The 18,415-nt window shown below is 51.4% G+C and overlaps 2 protein-coding genes across 10 annotated transcripts in view; one reads left to right on the top strand and one right to left on the bottom strand.

Annotated features, from left to right (window-relative positions):
• LOC111942107 (solute carrier family 71 member 1-like) overlaps window positions 1-3,473 on the bottom strand; it is a 39,957-nt gene extending 36,484 nt beyond the window's left edge. The window contains exon 1 of the mRNA XM_086863066.1: window positions 1,591-3,473. The gene's annotated coding sequence lies outside the window, so the exon portion shown is untranslated. The remainder of the gene's footprint in view (window positions 1-1,590) is intronic.
• MIER2 (MIER family member 2) lies at window positions 3,199-18,202 on the top strand. Of its 9 annotated transcripts, none has more exons than XM_086863059.1 (13): window positions 3,199-3,542; window positions 7,536-7,623; window positions 8,133-8,281; window positions 8,757-8,882; window positions 9,521-9,644; window positions 10,326-10,435; window positions 11,059-11,128; window positions 11,896-12,062; window positions 12,503-12,584; window positions 12,675-12,769; window positions 13,554-13,681; window positions 14,704-14,840; window positions 15,486-18,202. In XM_086863059.1, exons 1-13 carry the CDS (start codon window positions 3,534-3,536, stop codon window positions 15,959-15,961), a joined length of 1,761 nt encoding a protein of 586 aa, XP_086719185.1. In that variant the 5' UTR covers window positions 3,199-3,533; the 3' UTR covers window positions 15,962-18,202. The 9 variants fall into 9 exon arrangements, with proteins under 9 accessions (XP_086719185.1, XP_086719187.1, XP_086719188.1 ...); XM_086863061.1 differs by having other exon boundaries at window positions 3,239-3,542; window positions 11,911-12,062; XM_086863062.1 differs by having other exon boundaries at window positions 3,239-3,542; window positions 13,554-13,657.
• The last annotated feature ends 213 nt before the right edge of the window (window positions 18,203-18,415 follow it).

Here is an 18,415-nt window from a genome sequence, read left to right as displayed (position 1 = left end):
CTCATCAGCACTCCTTCATCTAGCTCCCTCCCTCGGGGTTATACATCCACAGCCCCCAGGCAGCACGGAGGGAATGGAGGTGGGGGTTGCTTGCAGGGGTGAGTGTGCAGGACACGTGCACAGGTAAACAAACACACCTGTGTGCCTGGCCAAGGCTGGAGAGGGTCAAGCTGCCCAGCCAGGTGGATGAGGGGTCCCTGGGATGCCCTGAGCCACGGGAACATGGAGACCCTGCCCTGGCAGAGGGGCACGGGGACCCAAGTCTGGGCATGGCTGGCCTCCACACATCCCTCATCAAGCATCTGCTATTGATTACTGACACCAGCAAGAAACACTTGCTCTCAGCGTATATTTCAAATGCAGGAGCTTCACTGACTGCAGGACCAACCCCATGGAAACCACGGAGCTGTGGGGAAGCAACAGGTCAGGGGGACTCTGCACCAAATGCCAGCGAGCAGCCGTTGTGTCCCATGGCAGCAGAGGCTTGTGTGGCTTTGCTGTCCCCTGAGCTGTCCCTCTGGCTGTCACCACACAGCAGAGCATGTGAGGGAAAAGATGTTCCTGTCCTCTCGGAGCTGGTCTTTTTGGAACGTTGACATCCTGAAAGGATTGGCCATCCCAGGGGTGGTTTATTTGGCAGCTGTGCTGGCGCAAAGGCTGCGAAACTGCAAACCCTCGGCGTGCCTACTTGAATTGCTGTCAAACCACATCTTCCTGCCTGTACCCTGAGGTGCCAGCTGGGATTTCAGCACACAGGATGGCAGCCTGGGCGTTATCTTACCTGCAGGACTCATCCTGTGCAAGCCCAAGCCTGCACTGAATTTACATCTGTAGATATTGCACCTATTTTTGTGAGCCCTGCAGAGACTGTGATATGATAAGTATTTTGATTGTAAATAAATTACATTTGTGGGTTGTGATGACTTGAAGTGGAAGGAGGAAGGGAGGGAGGCAAGTTGGGAGGATGAGAAGGGAACTATATAGCCACGATGCTCACCTTGACCCAGCCATCCTATCACCTGTTGTCTTCCTCAGAAAACCTGGAAAAGGCCCCTGGAAGCTGTGTTGGGCAGCTGACAGCCACGGGGGATCCTGAGACACCGGCACAGCTCAGAAGTGTGAACACTGGTCTGAAAGCCTACACAGGTGTGGTGTTTGCGAGTAGCAGAGCTCCATCTAGCATTGGTGAAAACTGATGCTTCTCCAAAGCCTAATTCACAGCTGCTTTGTTAAGCCATGGAGCTGTTCTGTCTGTCAGCAGCCTCAAACGACCGGAAATCCAGAGATTTTTATAGAGTTTTTTATAGTCTGAGCTTCTGTTCTGCAGAATCTCCTCGGCATTGAACCCACCCTGCACCCACGGCAGGACACAGCCCCACACAAATCTCCCCTTTCCCAGGCAGTATCACTCCTTTACCAATACTTTTTTTTTTTTCCCCCTATCAACACTGCATTTTTAACCCATGTAAACTTCTTTTTAATCTACAATACATTGTGGCTAAACACTCCATGGCTGAGCTTCATCATAGAAAAAGAATTTGCCCTTTTTCTCAGGGCTGCAAAGCTTTTCCAAGAAACAGAAATGCTTACCAGACAGGGCACAGGTAGAGGAGAGAAAGGGCAGGATGTAGGGCCACCCTGGTTTTGTAGGCAGATCAACCCCAGATTCAGCCAAAGCTACTTCACCCATCTGGGATTTGTTGTCTCTGTCCACAGAGCAGCAATTGTACAAAAGCTGCTGTCAGAGTGTTCTGATGAATCACTCGCAAACACCTAGAGAGCCTGAACCACCCAGGATTCCACTGCTCTTCAGGCTTTTTAAAATGCTTTTGAAAAATCTCAGAATACTGAATGTCAGCCACTAAAATCTCTGATTTAGGATGATGACTTCAGCACCTTGTCACCATGTGTTGCCTTCAGAGCCTGGCAGGGCTGCAGGATGTATTGCCTGGTCATTCTGAGGACAGAATTCAATGCCCCAGGCAATAGAGGTGTCTCCTGAAAGGTGTTTCACTGCTCCCTCAGGGAAGTGCCGCTGGAAGAGACTTGGTGTGCAGTTGTCAGTGCAAGCACTAAATAAATGGCAGGGCACTGCTCCAGGACAGCCCCTCAATAACGAGTGGATCTCTCCCCAGATCTTAACCCAAAACCCCAAACCTCAGGCCTTAACTCAAACCCCCGGCCTCTCTGCTTTTTGTGGTGACAGAACACCCAGATGCACTGCTGGGAGCAAGGCAGAAAGCAGCAGTTCTTGCAGACGTTTTTACTGAAGCTGGAGACGAGGTTACTCTTTTTATTGAACAAACAGCATCTGCAAACTGTTAGTCCTTTGAGAAGAGCCAGACAGCTCCGAGAAAGGGAACAAAGAGCTGGTGAAGTGCTCTGGTTCTCAGCTCGAGGGCCACCACCACTTCAGAAGCACTTGATAACACTTTGCTTCCTGAGCTCAGAAGCGTGAGCAAAACCCAGCATGGAGCCAACTGCCAGGGTGGAGAGGCTGCTCCCAGAGACTGAGCACGAGGCCTCCGTGGGCACAGCCAGAGGCAGATCCGGGCACAGGCACTGGAGCTGGATGATGACCCACGGGATCCATCATATGGTGAGGTCTGCTGGCAAATGTTCCTGCACACCTTGAGGGAAGGGCTGCCTTGCTGGCTCAGCCAGGAGTCCTGGAGGGATCAGGGGGCCACTGAGGGGCTGTGGGGATGTGAGGCTTGGCAGGGCTGCAGGAATCCCTGGTTCCTTTGTTGTGCTGGAGGATTGTTCTCTGAAAGTGTGTGGTCATCACCAGTTAAACAGAGCTGGAAGAAAACATCAGGAAGTTTCCACAAGTGCATCTCTGGTGTTCTTGAAGCACAGCCACAGCAAGGAATGATGACATAGTGTCTACACCCCAGTCCTTGTGAGGCACTGACCCTTCTCTCTGGGCTCCAATCATTATCTCCCTCTTCTGAACTCTAAATGACGTGCAGTGACTTTTTACCAAGGGAGTGCTCAGTGAGGATCCCTGAAAGTGTTTCCTGGAGGTTCAAGCTTCGTGATATCTGAAGAAGGCTGGGTCTGTGAGCACGGTTTGTCCCCTGACCCCTGTGGTCCCCGGTGTGTCCCTGTGGCCTGGAGAAGCTGGGGACCGTTCCTGGGCCTTCCCACCGCCTGTCCGGGCCGCTGCTCTCGGGGGATTCGTTTCCTTGCGGGGCTCTGCGGGGCTGGAGCCGCGCGGCCTCACAGCGGCAGTCCCGGGGCGGCTCCGGCAGCGACCAAACGGCCCGGCCGATACTCGGGGTGCGTTCCTGCGGGCACTGGCAGCCTCCACTCCCCTCCCTCCGTGCCGCTCCCCAGGTACGCCTCCAGGCTGTACCGGCGGGGCGGGACAAGAACCAGGCCCAAACTCCGGACCGGCCCCGGCCGGGCCCCAACTCCGGGTCCCAAACCGGAGCCCCTCAGCCGGCCCCGGCCCCGCCCCCGCGCGCCGCAGCCAATCAGCGGCCGCCGCCGCATCCGGGGCCCGCGCCCCCTGCCGCTCGCTCTCGGCCATGGCGGAGGTGAGCGCGGAGCCGCCGCCGGGGTCGCGCCGGGCCCGGGGCCGCTCCCGGCCGGGCGGGGACGCCGGGACCCCCGAGCCGCGGCTGCCCGGGGCCTCCCGGGGCCGGCGTCCTGCGGCAGCGGGGTGATGGGCCGCCGCGGGCCACCGGGGCGGGGGCTCTCGGGCCGAGGGACGCCGAGGCCCTAGGCGGGCTGGGGCCGAGGGGCGGGGGCGGGCCGGGGCCGAGGGGCGCCGGGACCGGGCAGGGAGCGCCGGCGGGCGCGGGCAGGGGAAGGGGCTCCTGGGCGGGAGAGCCGGGGCGGGCGGCGCCGGCGCGGGGACCCCGCGGCCTGACCCGCGGCAGAGGGGCCCGGAGAGGGGCGTGAAGGGGCTTCGGGCCGGGGGCTGCGGGACCACGGGGGGAGAGGGCCGGGGGCAGGGCGGACTGGGAGCCCCGGGGCTGCGGCCCAGCAGAGCCCGACGGCGGTGTGGGGTCACTGGAGCCGGGGTCAGGGGTGTGGAGCTGCTGGAAGGGGCTTGCAGAGACTCTCAGGTGAGAGGCGGCCTGAGCACGGAGGTCAGGATCCTGGGAATGGCAGAGGGCTGGGGAACATGTCAGGAATGGTTGGTTTGGATGGCCAGGATGGTTCTCACCAGCTTGCCTAGAGGTCAGAAGGCAAGGGGGCCAGCTGGGGACTCCCCACTACCTCCCCAGTTGCCATGTCATATTTGCCTTGGTGTCTTGTGCTGAAACATTTCTGCCATCACTCCATTGCACTTCGAGCTGGTGATGCCATTACCCATTGAGTCTTGTCATGTCCCTCAAATATCCTTGACTTGTTGTAGTGGTTGTTGTGACACATAGACGCTTCATTTCTCTGGCGTGACCCTCATGGTGACCACAGCACGGAAAAAGGGTGCTGGGAAGACTTCAGGGTACTCTGTGGCAGGATCTCGGATCCCCAGTGGCTGTGACAGCGTTTTGTCCCAGGGCAGAGCTTCCCTTCCAGGGTATTTCAGGGTTCTGCATGAGGAAAGTGCTGCCCGGCCTGTTTGCCCATCCACTATGCTTTGGCTTTTGGTGGAGCACCAAGGCTGTTGCATTCACTTGTGCCAAAGTGTTATTTGGGCATGTTGTTGAGCCAGAGCACCTGCACGGCTGTGGCTCAGAGAGGCCCGTCCAGGGGACATCCAGGAACTGTCATTGTCTCTTGGATGAGGTTTGGTTGTGGAGCATCTCTGCTGTGACACTGCACAGGTGTGTGATGGGGCCCTGATCTTTCTGAGCAGTGCAGAAGGTGGTCTGTGTGTTGTGTCATCTGTGCATTCTTTGGTCTTTCAGAGACATAACTTGAAGGACAAATCTGTTTCCATCCCTGCTGCTTCCCTCTGACTGCAGCTGGAGTTTGTAGAAAATGGCCCCATGGCCAAGGAGTGTGGACCAGGCACAGGAAGGAGGAACACTTCTTGCTGAATCTGAAATAAGTGTTAGACTGGCTGAGGAAACTATGTTAGCTATTGAAGGGTAACACTGGAAAGGGAAATTTCCTCATTTTTTTTGCAAGAGTGGTTTCAGTCTGGAAGGTTTTCTCAGGGTAGACACAATTGGCCTCACACTGGGAAATTACTTTGTCAGGGCAGAAAGCTCAGACTCTGCCTGTGTTTCCTAAATGATGGCTGAACTTCATTCCATGTTCTCAATACCTTGAGTCCACACCTAAGGAGGGAGTGCAGGAGTCACCCAGAAATACAAACATGAGAGTGAGTAGTTGACCAACCTCAGTGTAACTTCTGAGAGCAAAGTTACTCTTATGCCTGAGCAGCAGAAGCTGGCAGGAGGAAAGTGGTGCTGGGGATGGTAAAGGGAGATTAAAAATAAATTAAAATAATCTCCCTTTTTGCCCCCCAAGATTAAATGTCACATGGGCATAGGGGCCAGTTCCCAGCATCACAGTGCACTGTGATAATAACTGGAGTTCCCTGCTGCGACCTTTGATGGTGATGGAATCCCTCACCAGCAGCAGGAGCAGTGACACCCTGGCCCAGAACTGTTCTCCATGTTCTTGCATTTCTGCCTCCTGTGTGATGTTTGGATTTGTGGTGTCAGGCTGCGTTTACCTTCAGACCAAGTAACCCCACATCCCGTGGCACTGGTAATCAGGACAATCAGGAATATTCTGTCATCAGTTGAATTTTTAAGCCAGGCCTGCCTTTCTCTTCTATTCCTTTGCCTCTTGTTTCTGTGGTCCTCTGGGTTTGAGAATAATCTGAGGGACTGTTCCGTTCCACTCATGTTTAGATTTGGGCATGGAGTGGGCCATTTGCTTTGTCTGTCACTTGTTCCTTGTTTCCTTAGCCCCAGCACATCATGGTTATTCCATGGTGACTCCAGCATTCCCACTTGCTCTGGTGCTCCACAAAACTCTTGAGTAGTTTTGGAATTGTCACGCTGTTGTAGTGGCCTCCTCCTACTTTCATCACTTGGTTATTAATAGGAGATCTCATTGTTCCTGAAGTATTCTTGACACCTTTTCAAGCCAGCCCGTCCATGCCAACAGCTTCAGTCTTTGTTTTCAGAGGCCTTATTGATCCCCAGGCAAGGAGGTGCCATTGATCTACAGATCATTGCCTGAGCAAAGTGAGTTTTGCAGATTGTCCAAGACCTGGAGGGAATAAGGTTAGACCACACCCTTTCCATGAAACCACTCTTGTTTGCTTGGAAGGATTTATCCAGGAGGGTTTTGTACTTGGTCACATTCCAGCAAAGCCCAACAAAGGCACATTGACACTTTGCCGACTTACAGAGCCATTTCCTGGTATGGCCATCCTCAAAATGGAGTCTGTCCCCTTCTCCTTTCATCATCCCATAACTTCTCCCTTCTCTTTTTGTGTGCATGGTTGCAGGGCTCTGTCTGGAGCCAGGGTGGTCTCTGGGGGGGGGTTATCTTGGGGGATGGTGGACTGGAGGCATCTTCTTGGTTATTATGGAATTTCCAGTCTGTATGTTGATAGCTGAAGGAATTTATTCAGAACCCACAGTCTGTGGTGGCTTTTTTTTGGTGAATACTTTGCTTTGTTGTTAGAGGATAGATTTTAAAGTGAAGCTATACTGTGTTTTCTTAAATAAATTGTAAGGGGCTAAATGGAAGGCTGTAAATGCCCTGGCTCCAACAGAGGAAGCGAGGAGTGATGGTGCACAGCCGAGATTGTTGATGGCTCAGAATCCTACAGAGATGTCACTGGGGACGGGGGGACTGACTCTGGGATTTTCTTTTGCCATCAGATGCTGTCAGTCACCCAAAAGCTTTGCTTGTTTACCTGTTTGCTCCCACCTAGACCGAACCCGATGAACAGCACTTCCGTGCACAGCAGCCTGAGGAGTAGCAGATGTTCTGTCTGGGTTGTTTTCCTCAGCCCATGCTGCTGCCTGAACTTGTGACCGAGCAGCAAATGCCACCCTGCAGGTGCCTGTGCTCGGGCTCTGCCTGGCTCAGCCTCTCCCACCTCTCCTGAGCCACTCGTGGTTCTGCCAGACTCCTTCCCTGCCTGCTCAGCTGTTTCTTTGCTCGTGCCCCTGAGCTCCTGGGTGCAGTGAGGCATCAGGGAGAAAACAGGGTGCTGTGGCTGGCTGCTCTCTGAAGGGTCTGTCCCTAAAAATGCTGTGCTCAGACACAATGTGTGGGTTTAGAACAGCTGAGGGTCCAGGTCCTTCCTTTAAATGAAGATGTAAACCACAAAGGTTTGAGGTCTCAGCCTGGTGGGGGGATAAGTAGTGAGTGGAATGCTGGAGGTAAAATAGATGGAATAGAAACACATGGATTGAGAGGAAGGTGAGGAGGCCAGGAACACCTGATTTTGAACAGCACAGTTCCTAACACTGCCCTGAGGGGGTTCAGGTAACTTTTGCTTTGAACTTAAATGAATTGTATTTGCTGGTGGGGTAAAGTGGGGTGGAAGGGTGTTGTGTTTTTAAGGAAAGCTGTCTCAGCCATGTTTTTCTCTTTTCCTGAAGGCCTCCGTTGGCCGGCAGAGCCCGAGGGTGGTGGCATACCCAGCCCGTGGCCTGTGTCCTGGAGAGCCTGCCCTTCAGAGCGCAGCAGGTACCTCAGGGTTCACACTCCTATTCCTCAGTCTGGTTTCCAGAGGAAACAAAGTTACTGTGATCACTGCCCATCTCCTTGCAACATCTCCTGAGCCTGTTGGTTCATTCCCATGCTGTTTGACAGAGGAAAGGCTTAAAGATGTCAGAGCTCCTGCAGGTGTCCATTTGCCCATTCTTGAGTAAGGGGTGATTACCTAAAAACACCCCCAGGTGAAGGAAGGGCTGCAGTGTGTGCACACATGTTGTGACACCAGTGAATCCAGTGAGGAGCCAGATACTCAGAAAACCTTCAGATTCAGCTTCCAGTCAGTTGTGGGACTCAAATGTGCATAGAACCAGGTTTTGTGCTGACGAAGTGACTGCTGGCACTTGTGATCTCTGTTCCCCTCTGTTCTGCCTAATCTCTTCCTCTGGCTTATCATCAAGAAGGGGTCATCCCTGGCTTGGTTGCATCTCAAGATTTGGTCCATGGTGGTGCTAGTGTCCAACTTCTTCTGATCCCTGCAGTTGTGTCAATGGGCTCAGCTGATCATCGACTGAACCTGGCTGAGATCCTTTCCCAGAACTACGGTGTGAGGGAAGAAAGGGAGGAAGATGATACTCAGGAGAAGCAGAAATCTTTAGAAGAGCTGGAGAAGAGTTTCAGTGCCTCTCAGGTAAAGGCAGGAGGGGAGGGGAAAGGAAATTACTTGGTGGATTTGCTTGTTTGCTGTGTGAAGCCCTGACTTCAGCTGTGGGTGGTCCCACAGAGAAGTCAGTGGAACACAGACTGTTCTTGGTGACAGGGAGCGTCTCTTCAGGCCAGGCACAAGGCTGGTACGGGGATTTGCTCCTCCCCTTCCTCTGCTTAAATACAGTTGTGCTGTCTGGCATCTTTCACCTGTTTGAAATCTAGAATAAAAGATAAATGTATTTTAAAAATGCCCTAGACTATCTTGCTTTGGGGTGAAAATTCCTGGCTTTTCCCTACCTTTGAGAGGTACAGGTTACAGTGGGTCCCAACCTGAGGCTGTTCAGAACTCCCAGAGTAGCAGAGTTGCCCTGACTGCCTCTGCCTGTCCGTGTTCCAGCTGGTGTGGTGCTCTTGTGGTTGTTCTCTTCCTGATGCAGCTTTGTCCTCCTCTTGCTCAGAGTAGTGAAATGCCATTTGAGGAGCTGCTCGCACTGTATGGCTATGAGGCATCTGATCCCATCTCGGAGCAGGACAGCGAGAGCAATGACATCACTCCCAACCTCCCTGATATGACTCTGGATAAGGTGAGAGCAGCTCTCTGTCTGGATGTCTGCACAGGTTGTTGAGGTTACCCCCCATTTCAGAGGGGTTGGAAGGGGCCTGCATGGTTCTGGTGTCCCAGTGAGGAACACAAGGTGCAGAGACATGAATGTAAAGTGTTTAGAGAAGAAGGGATATCTGTTTCAAAATGTAAAAACTCTGTATGAAACTTTGATTACAAGTATTTGCACATGGATGTGGGTATGTGAAAAGCTAGGGAAAGTTTGTATTTTCCCAGATGAAGCCATGGCTCCTCCTATTCTAGCTGAAGTCTGTAGAAAGTGGGGTTTTTGGGGGGTTGGGGTTTTTTTTCTTTTTATTTCAGGATCTTTGAGATATTTGCTGTGAGAGTTGCTCAACAGAAAGGGATGCTTGCTCATACTCTCTGGCTTCCATAGGAAGCTACTCATGACACTTGTTAAAGTGCTTCTAGGGAAAATAGTCTGAGTGTAGTGGGAGTGTGAGAGAGAATCAGTCTTTGGACAAGCTGTGGGAGGGTGAGGAGATCTGTGGATGTGGCCACTGTTGGCCAAAAATGCTTTTACTCTAGGCCTCACTCCCCCTCATATATTTTTTTTTAATTTAAAAATATTTTTCACTTTCTTGTTGTTGTTGTTAAAAGGAACAAATAGCGAAGGATTTGCTTTCAGGGGAAGAAGAGGAGGAGACACAATCTTCAGCTGACGATCTGACTCCATCCGTCACGTCCCACGATGCATCGGACTTATTCCCAAACCAGCCTGGCTGTATGTGTCACTAGTTCCTAAGTAGCTGCTGTTCACTTTTACATATGATGTGCAGGGGAGGGTGAGAATGGTTCTCTTAATTTTGTCAGTCTCCTGACATCAGATTTTCCACTTTTCCTCCTGGTGACTGTCTGCATGGCAGAGGCGTTACCGGGCTTTGGGTAGGACAGGACAGGACAGAGCGTTGATGAGCAGTGGGATGAGGGGAGAATTGTCTTGAGCTGTAACTCAAAATACTGAGAGAGTGGGAATTGTTTTGCTGCCTGCTGTAATTGCAGTCTGAAAGATCAGTACCTCATCTGACGTCTCTATAAGTGAATAAATTCAGTAGTAGTAGTGAAGTGATGTATTGTGGCGGTTCCTAAATATTGGAATATGTGGGAAGCCAAAGCACGTGACAAGGACTCAGCATGAGGTGATGTTATTCATGACAGGGACTCAGCATGAAGTTGATGTTTTTTCTTCTGCTGTCTTGAAATATTAAGGAGTCTGAGCTCCCCAGGTTGGCCATCCATGTGGCAAGTGTGCAAATTCTTTTACTTAAAGTGAGAAAATTAAAATACAGATAAGTTGTTACTGTAGACCATGCTGAAAGGGACAGAAAAATGAAGGGAAGGAGTGGGAACATAAAGGAATAGAATAAAAAATTTGTAACTACAGATCTTTTCCTTTCCCACAAAGCAAACAACTTCCTTGCTGATGAAGACAAAGAGCCATGTTCATCTCCATGTGCTTCCTCCATGGCTGAGGACTCAGAGGTGGATTCCATCCCATCCAACGAGTGTAAGAAGGTAAATGACCTGAGTGCATTGGGAAGGGGGGCTCCTGAGTTTCAAAAATGCACGACACAAAAGCACTGTGTTATTTCCCCACTTGGCTTCTTGGTGCCTTGAATTTTGTGGGCAGCAGTGGCAGATGTGGGTTACAAGACAGGTTTTTAATACAATCTCAAAATCATCTTCTGCTTCAGATAAGGGAAGTCTGTTGTGCCTTGGTAAATTAAATCTGCAGCCTGTGGCCCTTTAAAGGTGAAATGCTGTGCAGTATTCCCAGCAGGATTTACTGAGGGGGAACCATCTTTTTAGAAAGAGGAGCAGCCTTCCAAATTCATTCTGGCTGTGAAGGTTGCAGGAGAACCTCTGCATTGTTTTATTTCCTACCTTAGCTGCTTGCCATAGATCTTTTACATTAAAACTATGTAAATGCTGAAGGTCCCCACAGTATCATCTGGTTGGTAGTAAATCTTCTTAGTTACCCTATAAAATACTCAGGGTTCACTAGAAATAATAGTGACAGAGGGGGCTACCAGTAAATAAATCAGCCTTGTAGTGGTGTAGTCCCTAAATCATGAAGTACAGCCTGCGTGGAGTATTTCCCATTTCAATTTTCTCAACTCTCTGTTGTGGGATTTCAGGAGATCATGGTTGGACCTCAGTACCAGGCCACTGTTCCCATCCTCCGCTTAAACAGGCACAGGCAAAAAGGTAAGTCAGCCTCTTCCTTGTGCCTAGTTTGGGTTTAGGGCTGCTGGCAGGGGTGTTTTATGGGCTCTGGATCACCAGTCCTGCTCTGTATCTGCCAGCTTGGCAATTTTCAGTGCTGACATTCAGATTTATTAGCTGAAACAAGGCCCAGTTAATAGGGCTGGGAACACAGGTACAGAATTGGTGAAGCTCATTGAGAACTGGGTTGGTGTGACGGGTTTGCAGGAGGGGGTCTCAGCTGTAGCCAAAGAGAAGGAACACCCATCTGGAGATGCTCTGATTTATTCCCTCTGACATCTTCCTTAAGTAGTGAGTTAGTGTCATTCAGTGCTCCCTGGATCTGTTTCTGATTTTGGGATGTCTGCAGAGTAGACAGAGGTGCCTTGATTTGCAGATTGTGTCCAATAATGAGTGTAGTACGAATGCCAGCTTGTAGAGCTTCTGGACAAGAAAGCTAAAACGGTCTTTATTTGCCAGGATTAATTAATCAAAACAGCAATCTTTGAGAACATGATAACAAAAACTTTGTCAGCCAACCTTTCTGAAACAATGGAAGCAAGCTGAGCCCATGCCAAAGACCCTTAAAGAGATATAAAGAGCTTATCTACCTCCAAGATCAGTAGGGAAAATGCAGATGTTTGCCATCTCTAGTGCTGAGTTGGAGTACCAAGCAAAGATTTCCTCCCTCCTCTGTCTCCCCCATGCATGTCCGTGCAGACCACTTCTCAAAAAGCAGCAGAATTCTCTGTTTGATTATCTTATTTCAGTGCTTTTTCTGTTAGCCTATGAGAATGAAGATCAGCTGCTTTGGGACCCAAACATCCTCCCTGAGAGGGAGGTGGAAGAGTTCCTGTACCGCGCTGTGAAGCGGCAGTGGGACGAGCTGTCCGGCAGCAGCCTGCCAGAGGGAGAGGTGGTCAAGGACAACGAGCAGGTGAGCTCAGGGCCTCCTGCAGCCCACACAGACCCAGGTGGTGCTGGTACAACAGTGCCATGTTCCCTGCAGAGGTCAGAACAAGGTCAAACTCCAGTGATCCTCATGGATAAGTGAGGGTGTGTGCCCAGCTGCGGTCTGGGGAGGTTGGTTACCCTCCCATGGGGAAGACTGGAAAAGTCAGCAGATCATTTCAGAGCAGCTGTGTTTACTTCAAGCTAGCCAGGTTAGATTGTGGTGGAGCTGCATCTGTCGAGTCCCAGGGTTTGTAATCCAGTCTCTTAAAAAGTGTGGTAGTCTCTGCTGGTGGTCAAGCTGGGCTTAGCAGCAAGGTGGCTCCTGGGAAATAGAAGTTTTACGAGACAAATGTGAATCGTGAGCGGGCTGGTTTGTGGTGTGTTGCTCAGGTACATGCTGTGAGTGATTTCCTTGTTTCCCAGGCTTTGTATGAGCTGGTGAAATGCAACTTCAATGCAGAGGAGGCACTGCGGAGGTTACGGTTCAACGTGAAGGTTATCAGAGGTGAGGACTCCCTTCATTTGGGTTCATCAAGGCACGTACAGCTCTTTCTAGATTCTGCACATCTCCTCCATCTCTTTCTCTCTGCTACAGATGAGCTTTGTGCCTGGAGCGAGGAAGAATGTAGAAATTTTGAGCATGGCTTTAGGGTCCATGGGAAAAACTTTCACCTTATCCAAGCAAACAAGGTAAGGCTGCTCCCCCCAGGTCAGGAGCAGGGGAAGGAGGCAGGTGCTTGGGCACCAGAGGCGTGCTTTGGGCCTCGGCTGACACAGGGAGTTCAGGATGGCCGAGTTCCAATCCCAGGCTTTGTGTTGACTCATGCCAGCAGGTGATGGGCTGTTCACTGCCCTGCTCTGCCTTATTTTCCAGGTGGGAGAAGTCACAAACACCACTGACCTGCATGAGTGATGTCAGTTAATTACTGATTAGCCCTTTCTGGAGTCTCAAAAGTTCTTTCCAAACTCTCAGCCCTTGCAGTACTTCTGTGAATGAGTGAGTTGAGCATGTGGATGTTTCGTAAAGTCCCCTGGGGTCCTCTAGAATGGCAGATGCTGTTGTAGGGAGAGCTGGGCCCCGGGACATGCTGCTGTGCTGGGAGTTGGCAGAACCAGAGAGTCCAGTTCTACCACTGGTTAATTGTAGGCATGTTGACGCTGGCCAGTGACAATGGATGCAGGTTTGCTCTTTCTGCTAAGTGTGCTGCTGCTGGAAGCGCAGGAAAGTCCTGCACGAGTGTGTGTGGCCCACACGGGTCTGTGACAACAGCTGTGTGCTGTGGGGAGTTCTTTCTCTGGCCACCTCGGAAACCTCAGTACGTGCTTCTGTTCTGCAGCAATGTGTCCATAGCAATGTAAATCACTGTAATGCACTTTTAATTCTCTGTGCTGGTTAAATGGGAAAATAGCTCCTTGCTCCAAGAGATGCACCTGGATGGGGGTGGGATGTCCTGACTGGGGTGTTTCTCCTCAGGTCCGCACCCGGTCGGTGGGCGAGTGCGTGGAGTATTACTACATGTGGAAAAAATCAGAGCGCTATGACTACTTCACTCAACAGACTCGTCTAGGAAGGAAGAAGTACGTCCTCCACCCTGGAGCCACGTGCGTGGAATATTCTCACACTAAAATTAGTAATATTAACCTCCCAGTGAAGATTCCTGCTGCAAAGCACCTCCGCTTAACAGACTGCGCTTTCTTCTCCAGAAGGTTTCTCGGGTGGGAGGATGGAGGGATGCACGGGGTGTTCTCACAGCACAAACACTAAGCTGGTGTGGGGAGGGAAGATAAAAGAACTGTTTGCTTGGATGTGGACTTTCTTGTCCTTTTCTGTGTGCTGGAAGTAGTTTTGTTTCAGACAAATGCATTCACAAACGACTGGGGACAGGGATTCAGAGCTGACTTCGGTGAAAGAACTCAGTTTGATGAGGTTTTGGGAAGGGAGCTTTTTAAATTCAAAAATGCACTTATTTCTGGTGGTTTGGATCCTGAATTAATTTCCCTTTGAGGCAAATTCTTCCCTTTGAAATGTATGCTAATTACAGAAGGTACTTTTCAAAATACACCTTTTCAAAAAGGTTGAAACGGAAATCTCTTAATAGGTCAAAATGAAATATTGAAGCTGAATCAATTAAAAACTCCAGATGAAGGCTCAGATTTTTTTTTTTTTTTTTTTTTTTTATTCTGATGCAAGACAGGAAAATACCCGAAATATTAAATCTTCTCAAGGTGGGAAAATATGTTCTCACCATTTGCTCTTTGCTGGCACACTGAGGACCCACCTGCAGTCACTCCATGGAACTGGGTGTTCTCTGAGCATTTGAATATTTATTTCCCTTTGGAATTGGCTGAGGCTCACAAAACTGGGGGCAGAGCTCTTTAGGAAGCTGAAGAGCCCATTTTGGTTTATCACGGGCTTGGCCACACTGTGTTACCTGAGATCACCTCCTCAGGGCAGAGTCTAAACCAGGCTCTGCAGAGCAAGGAGGGATGGACATTCATTCTAGTGGTGTCTCTGCAGTCCCATTGCTTTATTTGTTGATGGGTTTTAATCCCAGTCACCTTTTCTCCTGCCTGCATCTTTCTGCCTAGCAGGTGGTGGCAAGGCTCTCTCTCTTTCCCTACAGGGATTTCACTGACAATGACCTGGATGGGGTTGAAGTGGAAAACACGAGTCGTTCTCGGAGCTCCCCACCAATTCCTTCTGCAGCTGGCTGCCTGGATGCTCACTTTGGTCAAGATCAGATACCAATTGAGAGCACAGGTAATTCCTTTTTGTCTGTCTGCCATGGGGTTTTGGTTTCAGCAGAAGAGTCTCTGCATTGACCGGGGATGACTATAAAACAGTTGTTCCTGTGTTGGGCTTGGAGGGGTGGCCTAGGTCATTCCCAAAACAAAAGGATTATTCACTGGGCACCTGAGTGAGGTGCTTCCAAAGCACTGACGCAGGCAGCTCCTCCAGAGGCTGGGTTAAGGCCCCCAAAGTCATGTGCAAGCTGCTTTCACACAGAGCTGGCTGTGAGAAGATCTGCAGGGAGCCCAACATGGGTTCATTCCCTCACTGTCCTACTACAGATGAAGGCTTTGTGTGGGCAGCTCCCAGGGGTTGTTGGCACAAGGGGATAGGATTTAGGGTTTGGCTTATCTTGCAGTGTGTCTGTGAGGTTTCCTTTAATTTCCATAGAAACACTGATGGCCTCCCATCTGCTGTCGGCATCTTGCCTTCCCTCAGTACGCGCTGGCGGGGAGATCTCGGTTGCTGTAATAAAGCAACACTTGTGCCATCAAACAATTACTGTAGGGATTAGGTGGGACTGCCCTGGGTGTTTGGGTGTTGTGAACTCACTGTGGTTTTCTCTCCCTTGCTGTGTCCCCTTCTCTTCCCCCCTGGCTGTGCCCACCTGAGCAGAGCCCCTGAGTGTGGAGAGCACGGCCTGCAGCCTGGGCAGCATCAGCGAGTCGGGGCAGGGCTACGAGTGCAGCACCCCCTCAGAGACAAACTGCTCCTTTGACCCCTCGGAGGAGACGTCCTCGGGCGCTGTCCCTGTGCCCTGCCCACGCCACACTGGCACCCCCTCTGAGCCGGAGCTCTTTGCTTTGCCGCCCGCAGGACCAGGACTGGCAGAGAAGCAGGAGACGTTGCAGAACTCTGGTGAGACAATAACCATGGACTTCACTCTCCCTGCAGACATTAACGAGGGGTTGCCTTTAATTGCTGGCCCTGTGGATTTGGACAGAGACCCTGAGGCAGTGGTGGCCCCTGCTCAAGTGTCCTTATCGGTCACAGATTTTGGTCTCATTGGCATTGGAGATGTAAATACTTTCCTGACTGCTCATCAGGCTTGCCCAGCACCTGTGGCTCGGTCAGAGCCTCTGTCACAGTGAGAGTCTCCAGTCACAAATTTGTCACAGACCCAGCAAGGACTTTGACCTGACTGAGTGAAATTCTGGAACTTCCACTGTCCTGTAGGGGCAGTTTGGAGCTGTTGGTCGGAATCCGTCTTTCCATCCTCCTTGATCCAAGGCTACAGTGAAACCAAACACCTTTCTGCTCCAGTGTATCCTGATACAATCGTGCAAAGTGGTGGCTGGCTTTCCTGAGTGGGGAGGTCCATCACCCCCCTCCTACGTTGACCATGTGTCACCCCAGGTGATGCCAGTCCGCTCAGAGAGTCCCTGCCTCGGGACAGGGGACATGTCCCTTGGTCCCAGTGGGACAGTCTGAGGGCAGAGGTGCTTTGAGAAGAGGGATGTGTTGCCATCATGGTGAGGGTGCAATCTGGGGGTGCAAGATCTTGGGAGTTTCCTGCAGAGATGGGCACGGTGATGCCAAGGGAGGCTGATGAGTCTTGGCCCTTCTCCCACAGGCAGTGTGTAGGAGCCACTCACCCTGTCCTTTTCCCAGCAGCCATGGGTCATGACAGGCAGGCACCCAACTGCTTCCCCCTCCAGCAGCCACGTGTTCCTTCCTCCACCAGCTGCAGGTGGGACGTGGCCTGGCCCAGCCCTTGGGCAGAAGTGTCAGGTCTTGGAAAGGGATCCAGCATCGTGTGTACTCGAGTCCTTCTCACCTTCCCGTGCCGTGCTGGGCCAGGGAGAACTTCTGTGGGGAGTTACAGGAGTTTCTAGACTCAACAGTGATGCTGGCCCAGAGCTGTGGTGCTGCTGCTGGCAGGGGATGACCTGATCTTCACTAAGACACAAAGAGGGTAAAAATGTGGGTGAAAACACCTGCAACTTCCCGGTTTGTTCCAACAATTTGTCAGCAGAGGGTGGAGGCTGCTTAGCTCCCAGGGTGTGAAGGCTGGGATATGAATGCTAGCACAGTCCCAGGCAGGGGAGCACAGCATCCCTGGGCATCCCTGCCCCTCCCTGTGTCACAAAACAGGCTGTTCTGAGAGGAAAGTGTGGCTTTTCTGCCACATTCAGGGAGGTGCGAGGTGCTGTGCAGAGCCATGGGAGCCTGTCCTTGGGTGTGCTGGAATCCAAAGCTGCTTCACTTCCCAGGTGTGTTCCAGGACTGGGCTTGGCCACTGGCTCAGTGTGTTCTCATTCCCCTTTTTCCATGCAGGAAATGCTCTCCACTCACCTGCTGGGCAAGGCTCTGGTGCAAATAGTCCTTTTTTCCAGCTGTGTTCTTACATTGAGAAGGGGCTTGGGTTGAGGGTTTTTGCTTGTTTTGGTAGAGGCCTTGGGGCTGTGATTGTGCACTTGGCTCTGCTGCCAGTGAATTTGGCAGGTACCTAAACCCACAAGCCTGCATCCTCCTTTTACCTGGCCCTGGGAAGTTGTGCTCAGCCCTGCAGCAGGAGCATGGTGACAGCATCAAACAGCTCCATGGGATGTCAGGATTAGACCTGATCTCATCTCCTAAGCCCCAGATCTGGTTTGTGTGCTTTAGCAGGGATTTGCTTCGGTCTCCAGCTCTGTGCTGGGAGGTACTGAGCCCCAGGCACATGCAGCTGCCTTCACCTGGCATGGCTTTGTCAGCCAGATGTGGTGGGCAGGGGCCTCTCCTCCAGCTGCTCCCAGCTGCTGGGAACAGAAAGCAAACACGAGTGCCTGATCCATAGTGGGACTGCCCAGGCTGTGATTCCCCTTTTCTGGAGGTGAGAGGACTCTCCTTGGCTGAAGGGAGGAGAGGAGGCAGGGTGAGAGCACAGGCAGCCCTCCCAGGGAGGGCCAGGCCTTGGCATCTCCTCCATCAGCTGAGAACATTCTTATTTTCCCTGAAACCATTTTTTCTTTTGGTTTATTTCAAGCCCTAGTAAAAGGAGAGGGGAGCTGGCTGAGGCAGAAATCTCTTCATGTCCTTCAGTGTTGTTTACAGATTTGCATGGGGTCTTTCAACATGAGTGCGGCGCTTTTTCCACGTAATTTTGAGGAGAGGGGTGAAAAAGGCTGGAACAGGGAGGGGGAGTCACTGGGGGAGGAGGTTTGGTTCTGGTTTTTTTTTTTTTTTTCTTGGGGTTTTCTTTTTTCCTTCTTACAAAGCACATTCACTTTGAGCCGCTCCCAATGCTGGACTCTTTTCTCCCTCGCCCCCCAGCCCTACACTGTGAAGTGACACTGCCTTGAAGACCCCTCACCATTATTTATTTAATTAAAAACCTAATTTGAAAGTGAGCCAGAAGTCTGTCTTCTTTTTGGAGGCCAAGATGACACAGTCCAGTGTATAATGATGGCAAAGCAAGAATAGGGGTCTGGTGCTCTCCTGCCCTCCACAAGTGCTCTCCTCCAGGCAGGGTAGGATTCCCTGTTCCAGGGAAGCCATCCCAGCCTAGGAGGAGGCCCAGAGATTTTCCCTTTCAGGACTGCAGGTGGAGGGAGCTGTTTGTT

Source organism: Cyanistes caeruleus, chromosome 25 (assembly GCF_971803275.1).
Source record: "Cyanistes caeruleus chromosome 25, bCyaCae1.hap1.1, whole genome shotgun sequence".
In the NCBI taxonomy this organism is placed as follows: domain Eukaryota; kingdom Metazoa; phylum Chordata; class Aves; order Passeriformes; family Paridae; genus Cyanistes; species Cyanistes caeruleus.
This window is presented reverse-complemented; position numbering and strand designations above follow the sequence as displayed.

Excerpts from the sequence above, each read along its gene's own strand:
- MIER2 (XM_086863056.1), top strand. Across the intron at positions 11,129-11,895 it reads AAACAGGCACAGGCAAAAAG|TGCTTTTTCTGTTAGCCTAT; the intron begins GTAAGTCAGCCT and ends ATCTTATTTCAG. Across the intron at positions 12,770-13,553 it reads ACCTTATCCAAGCAAACAAG|GTCCGCACCCGGTCGGTGGG; the intron begins GTAAGGCTGCTC and ends GTTTCTCCTCAG.